This window comes from Cebus imitator, unplaced genomic scaffold (genome assembly GCF_001604975.1).
Source record: "Cebus imitator isolate Cc_AM_T3 unplaced genomic scaffold, Cebus_imitator-1.0 Scaffold38, whole genome shotgun sequence".
In the NCBI taxonomy this organism is placed as follows: Eukaryota; Metazoa; Chordata; class Mammalia; order Primates; family Cebidae; genus Cebus; species Cebus imitator.
The window spans coordinates 2121402-2129822 of record NW_016107353.1 but is presented as its reverse complement, the minus strand read 5'-3'; the positions used below and the strand labels follow the sequence as shown (position 1 = coordinate 2129822).

Sequence of the window (8421 nt, the reverse complement as noted above, 5' to 3'; positions counted from 1 at the left end):
ACCGCAACCTCCGCCTCCTGGGTTCAGGCAATTCTCCTGCCTCAGCCTCCTGAGTAGCTGGGACTACAGGCACGCGCCACCATGCCCAGCTAATTTTTTGTATTTTTAGTAGAGAAGGGGTTTCACCATGTTGACCAGGATGGTCTCGATCTCTTGACCTTGCGATCCACCCACCTCGGCCTCCCAAAGTGCTGGGATTACAGGCTTGAGCCACCGCGCCCGGCCTCATAATCTTAACCATTTGATTTTTGAAAGATGTTTAGAGTATGTCCTTTTTCTTTCTCACTATTAATGAGAAAATACTCAAGTATTTTCACACAGGTTTTTTGTTTGTTTTTTTTGAAACAGGATCTTGCTGTGTCATTTAGGCTGGAGTGCAGTGGCACAATCACAGCTCACTGCAGCCTCAACCTCCCAAGCTCAAGTGATCCTCCCACCTCAGCCTCCTGAGTAGCTGGGACTATAGGAATGGGCCACCACATCCAGCTAATTTTTGTATGTTTTGTAGAGACAGGGTCTCCCTATGTCACCAGGCTGGTCTCAGACTCCTGAGCTCAAGCGATACTCTGGCCTCGGCCTCCCAAAGTGCTTGGATTACAGGCATGAGCCACTGCACTCGGCCTGTTTTTTTCTTTCTTTGCTTTTAGTATGAGAACTTTTAAACATGCAAAAAAGTAAAGAAACAATACAATTAGCGCCTATGTATTCATCACCTAAACAGTTAACATTTTGCTCTATTTGCTTTATCTATTTTTTCATGATATAAAAATAAATTACAGGCCAGATGCGGTGGCTCATGCCTGTAATCTTAGCACTTTGGGAGGCCAAGGCAGGTTGATCACCTGAGGTCAGGGATTCAAGACCAGTCTGGCCAACATGGAGAAACCCTGCCTCTACTAAAAATACAGATATTAGCTGGGCATGGTAGCGCATGCCTATAATCCCAGCTATTCAGGAGGCTGAAGTGGGAGAATCATTCGAACCCGGGAGGTGGAGGTTGCGGTGTGCCAAGATTTCGTCATTGCATCTCTAAATAATAAGGCCTTATTTTTAACATAACTACAGTGTTATCCAGTACATAGTTCATATTCAGAATTTCCCTATCATCTCCCAAATTCCTTTGCCCGCTGGCTTGTTGGAGCCGTAATCCACATAAGAACTGCATGTTGTTGGTTGGTATATTTCCTAAGTCTTTTTTAACCTGGAACAGTTCCCTTCCTTTTTGTATTGGGCCATTGTCTTATTGAAGAATGGCCCTGTTTCTGTTCTGTTCAGTGTGATTTGGTGTACACCTTCTTCCACGTGCTGCCCCGGGATGAGAAGGCTATGGGCACCAGCCCAGCTCCTAAGTCCTCAGGTACAGAACCTTCTTTGAGACCTTCCCGCCAACTCCTCTGAACTGCCCCAATGGTAACTGCTCCTGCTCCCACCTCTTCTCAGTTCTCTCTCCTTGACTTGCCTCCTGTTCCTTTTCTTACTCTCCAGGGAATCTGGTTTCCCACTCAGGCTGTGGGGTCCATAGCTCCTTACCTGGGCTCCCCACAGGGTGCATATTCAGTTGATGATATCCTCAGACCCATCCCCACCCAGTTAAGTCTAATCACATTCAGACTACACTTGTGTCGATGCCTCATGAGTATCAGGAACCTGACGTGGAGAGGCTGGGGTGAGGGGGTTCAGAAAGAAAACAGAAACACCCATGTGGCCTCTTGACCCTTCTTGGTTTCCTTTGTCCCTACAGATGGCACATGGGCCCGGCCCGTCGGAAAGGTGGGAGGGGAGGTGAAGCTGTCCATCTCCTACAAAAACAATAAACTCTTCATCATGGTGATGCATATTCGGGGCTTGGTGAGTACATGCCCTGATTTCTTTTTTTTTTTAATTTTTCTTGAGCTACTTGTGTGGGCAGACCTTCTCTGCCCCATGTCGTAAGGGTAACCACCACAGTTTACTGAACACCCACCATGGGCCTATTACCATAGCAAGCCTATGGTATGACCAGGCAATACAAGATACAGCTTCTCATAGCTGTGGTCTTTGACAAGTAACCTAATCATTCTGAGCCTCATCAGAATGAGGAAAATGTTAGCACCTACCTCATAGAGTCATTATGGGGATTAAATGAGATAGTGCTTGTGGAATACTTAACACCATGCCTGGTTTTATTATAATAATGATGATTATAGTAATTTTCGTAAGGGAGAGGCCCAAGGGGCTCATGACCTGGCTATAATGATTCAGCAGCCACATGACATCCTTTGAACATGATCAAGGCAGTATATAATCACTCAATTTTTGGTATGAGTTCTAAGAGCATTGTGACTAGAAGAGGAAGGGAATTTTTTTTTTTTTTTTTTAGATGGAGTTTTGCTCTGTCACCCAGACTGGAATGCAGTGGTGGTGATCTTGGCCCACTGCAGCCCCACCTCCTGGGTTCAAGCAATTTTCCTGCCTCAACCTCCTGAGTAGCTGGGACTACAGGCGCGTGCCACCATTCTTGGCTAATTTTTGTATTTTTTTAAATTAGAGACCGGGTTTCACCATGTTGGCTAGGCTGATCTCAAATGCCTGACCTCAGGTGATCCACCCGCCTCAGCCTCCCAAAGTGCTGGGATTACAGTTGTAAGCCACTGCACTCGGCCAGGAAGGGGGCTTTCATCGAACACTTGCATTGTGCTGCATTCCATGTTAGGCATTTTGTGTAGGTTGGGGTAGTGGGATATGGCAGGAGGAGCATGAACATTCATCCATTTATTCTTCATTCAATAAATGTTCCAGTGCCTGCTATATGCCAGGCACTGATACATTAGCTCTGGGTATGGGGGAAAACTAAACAGAATCCCTGCCCTCAGGAGACTTACACTCTAGTTGGAAAGGGTATACAGGCAGATAAGTAAAATATATGGCGTAGAAGGTGGTAGTAAGAGCTATGACCAGAAATAAAACTGAGAAGGAATGCTAGGATGGAATGAGGAGAGTGGAATTTGTACAGAGTAGTCAGGGAAGGCCTCATTGTTGAGGAGGTGTCTTACCAAAATGAAGAAGGTGAGGGAGGGAGCCGTGTTTATGCATCTGAGGGCAGACTGTCCCAGGCAGAGGGAGCAGTTAGATCTGACAGCCCAGAGTTGGGAGCCTTCCAAGGACCAGTGGCTGAAGCCGATGGAGCAAAGTGGAGAGGAGTGGATGATGAGGTTGGAGAGGGTATGACAGGCCAGCACCTAACCCCGATAGTAAGAACCCTGGCGTTTTCCTGGATGACATGGGTTTGTGCAGAGGTGTGACATGATCTGACTTAGATTTTAAAAGGATCAGGCTAGGTGAATCACTAGTTGACTGCCCTTGAGTGAGCAACTGAATTTCTCTGACTCATATCTCTACCTTTTAGGGGTTAAGTGGACCAAATGACAAAATAGACAAGGACAGTTGGTATGGCAGGAAGACACCTGGGAACATGATGGTTCACTCAGAGCACATTATAGGATGTCCTGAGCGTTTGGATAAAAAGTATAGACTTGATATCATAGGAGTCTGACGTGTTTTCATAGGACACAGCGTTATCATGGTAGATATTTTTATCAGAATGCAGTGAGTTTGGAAGCAGACAAAATAAATTCGGTGTGCGCTGCAAGACGCCAGATGGGAGATAAGAGCCTGGATCAGAGTGTGATCACAGGATGGTGATGAAGAGACAGATGTTAAGAATCTTAATATCTTTTGGTTTTCATTCTATTGTAGCAGCTGCTCCAGGATGGAAATGACCCTGACCCCTATGTGAAAATTTACCTCCTTCCTGACCCTCAGAAAACCACTAAGAGGAAAACCAAAGTGGCCCGGAAAACCTGCAACCCTACCTACAATGAGATGGTGGGTGGGGAAAATGGTGGCGGGGGGGGGGGGCAAGGGTTGGCAGCCTACACCTGGTCTCCTAGATAAAGTCGTATTAAAGAATGTATTAAGACATCGTATTAAGAACATGGCTCTACTTGCTAATTTAGGTGTTGTCTGTGGCTGCTTTCATGTTGCAATGGCGGGGTTGAGTAGATGTAAGATAGACTATATGGCTTTTAAAGCCCAAAAATATTTACTGTCTGTCCCTTTATATAAAAAGTTTGCCAGGCATGGTGGCTCACACCTGTAATCCCAGCACTTTGGGAGGCTGAGGTGGGCGGATCACCTGAGGTTGGAAGTTTGAGACCAGCCTGGCCAACATGGAGAAACCCCATCTCTACCAAAAGTACAAAATTAGCTGGGCATGATGGTGCATGCCTGTAATCCCAGCTACTCAGGAGGCTGAGGCAGGAGGATTGCTTGAACCTGAGAGGTAGAGGTTGCAGTGAGCTGAGATCATGCCATTGTACTCCAGCCTAGGCAACGAGAGTGAAACTGTGTCTCAAAAAAAAAAAAAGTTTGCCAGCCCTTTTGGGCTGGGATTTCATGACTGGGGTCTGGCCCTATCCTGTGGGAAGGAGGAGCCCGCTGGTCCTGTGCTGAAAATGAGCAGTGGCCCCAGTACAAAGCCCTCACCTACTTGAACTCTGAGCAAAAAGCAGAGTTCATTAATGCTTCCCTTGGAGTCTGTGTACCTTCTGTATTCCAGGGACTCTGCAGGGTTGGTGTTAGCCTCAGCTGGATCAAGCCCCATAGACTTGAACATCTCCCTCTCTCAGATTCCCTCTGGATTCTTCCTGTTCCTTCTCTCACCCTTCCCTCTCCCATCTCTCTGTTTGCAGTTGGTATATGATGGGATTCCCAAGGGAGACCTGCAGCAGCGGGAGCTCCAGCTGAGCGTGCTGAGTGAGCAGGGATTCTGGGAGAACATCCTCCTCGGTGAGGTACACATCCGCCTGCGAGAGCTGGACCTGGCTCAGGAGAAGACTGGCTGGTTCGCACTGGGATCTCGAAGTCATGGCACCTTGTGAGCCCAGCAGAGCTACCACCCAGATCCCAGGCTGGTGGTGGGAGCTGGGAGAGAGGACTCTCTCCTGTGAGACTCTTCCTTGTGAAGGGCGGGGGCCCTGGGCGGGCCTCTGGCTTGGTCCAGGTGATTCTGGCCCCCGTGGTAGGAGGCAGGGAGAGTAAGATGCTCTCTGCTGTCTCTTCCTCTGCAGACTGAACATGGGTTGGTTGTGATGAGCAGCCTCTTGGAGGCTGTGAGGTTGCAGCGAAGTTTTAAGTTTACCTTGTGTCAAGGGAGCAATGCTTGGTTTGGGGAGTATGTGGGGTGGGCTGTATGAAGTAGCATTTTGGGGGTGGGTGGGTGGATATCTTTATTTTTAAAAAATGAAATAGTGATGTTGTCCTAACTGGGACAGGAAGCCTTGCGAGAAGGGACATATCTATGCCTCAGAAGGCAAGAGAGGAAGATTGTTGGGACTTTTTGTATGATAAGGTTCTTATTGGACTTTTCTCTAGATTTTTGGTGTTGTTTTGTTTTCTAGCCATAGGAACTATTTGGGGAGGGGCCCAGTGGGTCCTCGGTCAGAGCCTTCCCTCTCTAAGGGCAGGTTGGGGAGGGGAGGGGGGGCTGCCTGTGCTGGACGGAGGCCTGTGCCACTGGGCCTTTCTGATTTTGCCTCCAAAGGAGAGCGCTGTGATACCTACACGTGTAAGGAAGGGCCTTCCGTATTGGGGGTCCGCCAAGGACCCGTATTCAGGGACCCATGCTCTTTTGGGGGGACTTTTCCTCTTACCTTCCGTACTTTATTAGGACTTGCCCTGAATACCATCTTCTCCCCCTTGCTCCTCCATTCTCCTGGCCCTTCTGGGAGTCAGCTGGTCTCTATGAATATGCTGGGGGTGTTCCCCCATACGTCTCTCCCTTCATTTCTCTCTGGTGGGACAAGATACTGCCTGAGTCCTTAGATGTAGTTTCACTCAAGAGCATCTTGGCCCTGGGAAGAGCTCCCTGGGCTGCGCATGCCGCTGTGACTGCTTGCTCGGTGGCCTCTGGAAAGCATTCCCCATCCATCACTGCCCACTTCTTTCTGCTCTGCTGCTTCCCTCCGGAACTCCATTTCTGTCACTCTTTTTATAAGACTTTCCCTCATTCTGTGGGGCCATAAACCTATTTAGTCTGGAGCCAAAGGAATGTCCTATCTGAAGGAAAGGGGCATGGGGTGGGAGGGGGGATTCCATCAAAACTGTTTGTTTTTTTTTCCCCATGATTTTCTTTGGTCTGTAGGAGGCTGGATTGGAGTGGTGATTATTCCCCTGGAGCTAAGCTCAGGAGCGCGAAGGGAGAGACGGAGTCTCTTATCTCTTCATATTCTTTATTCCCTACCAGATGGATTTTATGTTCGCTCTTTTGTGTTTCACTCCAAAGGGTTGTCTTCCTTGCCAAAAAGAGGGAGGGACTTTGAATTTGATATTAACTTTTAAAACCAGAGTTGGCTGGATGTTTCCCGTGATTGGGAAAAGAGTGAAATGAGGAGGTTCTGGTTCTATAAACTGTCCCTCCCTAATTCCAAGGATCAGAAACTCCCTGTTCTGCTGACTCATTCCATAATGGGAGAAAGAAGCTCCATTGACTGAAGCCACAGGGCAGCATGGAAGTTTAAATTTTCTCTAAAATTAAAATGCCGAGAATAAAGCTGGCTGCTTCCGGGAGGGGGAAGGGGAATGGAGAGGGGGTGGTGAAACTTTTCCAGATCAATGGACCATAAATGTGTTACTGGCTTTGTGCCTATAGCTCATTTTATTATGACCCTGTATGCTCCTGATTTAAAGAGATCTGTGTACTGTTTACTTCCCACTTCCCAGAATCCCTTGTATCTCCTTTCTCGGGAATTGTATTTTCTAATAAATGACATTTGAGAAAAAAATGAAACTATAATTTTATTTTTTTGAAACAGGGTCTCGCTCAGTCACCCAGGCTGGAGTACAGTGGTGAGATCTCGGCTCACTGCAACCTCCTCCTCCCGGACTCAGTGCATCCTCAATGTGTCCTCCCACCTCATCCTTCCCAGTAGCTGGGACCACAGGCACATACCACCATGCCTGGCTAATTTTTTTATTCTTTGTAGAGACAGGGTTTTGCCATGTTTCCCAGGCTGGTCTTGAATTCCAGGGCTCAAGTGACCCACCTGCCTCAGCCTCCCATAATTTTTAAAAATAATTTTTAGTAGAGACAAGGTCTTGCTACATTGCCCAGGCTGGTCTTGAACTCCTGAGTCCAAGCAACCCTGTCACCTTGTCCTCCCAAAGTGTTGGGATTACAGATGTGAGCCACTGCGGCCAGCTGAAACTATCATTCTAAACACTGATTGATGTTTAGATGTTTAGACTGAAACATCTGATGTATGAGATGAAAATAATTGTGATTTTTTTTTTTTTTTTTTTTTTTTTTTTTTTTTTTTTTTTGAGATAGAGTCTTGCTCTTGTTGCCCAGACTGGAGTGCAATAGCACGATCTCAGCTCACTGCAACCTCTGCCTCCCGTGTGCAAGCGATTCTCCTGCCTCAGCCTCCTGGGTAGCTGGAAGTGCAGGAGCCCGCCACCACACTCAGCTAATTTTTGTATTTTTATTAGAGATGGGGTTTTGCCATGTTGCCAGGCTGGTCTCCAACTCCTGACCTCGTGATCCACCTGCCTCATCCTCCCAAAATGCTGGGATTACAGGCATGAGCCACCACACCCAGTAAATAATAGTGGTTTTCTATGCCACCAAACAGTAACTTTTATATGTACTGGTGCACTGCACTTACCATTTTACATCTGTCTGCTAAATCCATCCTCACAACAACTTGATTAGGTGCGTGTCATTACCCATTTTACAGATGAAGAAACTGAAGCTCAGAGGGATAAAGTAACTTGCCTAAGGGCACACAGCCAATAAGTCTTGGAGCTGGAATTTGAACCCAGGTTTGTTGCATTCCAAACCTTGCGCAACCCCTCCCAGGCAATGTTTAATACAGTCCCTTAAATTGGTCTAATTGACATTTCGGGTGCTTTTTATACGTGATATCATTTCCCATGACAACCGCCCTGGACAGTAAGTATGGCTCATTCATGAATTCTGTCTGCAAACATTCACAGTTCCTACCAGAACTACCTAGTGGCATGCCTCCATTCATAAAAAATACATTGCGGTGAATGCATCCTGGGCCCTGTACTAGGGACTGGATTGGGGCTTACCATGGTAAATTAAGACAGTGCTCTGCATTTAAGAAGCATAGTACCTAGTGATATTTAACCAACTCCATTTTATAGGAGAAAAAACTGAAACTCGAGATGCCTCACAACTGTCAAGCCACCACAGCATAAGTGTAGCCCGGAAGTGACACCCCCAAGTGCAGATGGGAGTGATGTGACCTTTGTTCAAGCATTGAACCCAGAAGTTTTCAAAACTCTCCAGTGGGGAGTCATTTCATACCGGGGAATTCTGTGGGGGCTTCTAGGGGATTTTTCAGTAGCAAACAGCAG

General features: G+C 47.1%; 1 protein-coding gene across 4 annotated transcripts in view; it reads left to right on the top strand.

The window, feature by feature from the left end:
- The window catches only part of PIK3C2B (phosphatidylinositol-4-phosphate 3-kinase catalytic subunit type 2 beta), a 79621-nt gene extending 72800 nt beyond the window's left edge, over positions 1 to 6821 (top strand). For all 4 annotated transcript variants that reach the window (XM_017525404.1, XM_037737337.1, XM_037737338.1 and 1 more), the window contains 4 exons: positions 1276 to 1357; positions 1742 to 1848; positions 3736 to 3864; positions 4731 to 6821. In XM_017525404.1, coding sequence (XP_017380893.1) covers positions 1276 to 1357; positions 1742 to 1848; positions 3736 to 3864; positions 4731 to 4919 — 507 coding nt within the window. In that variant the 3' untranslated portion in view covers positions 4920 to 6821. The remainder of the gene's footprint in view (positions 1 to 1275; positions 1358 to 1741; positions 1849 to 3735; positions 3865 to 4730) is intronic.
- The last annotated feature ends 1600 nt before the right edge of the window (positions 6822 to 8421 follow it).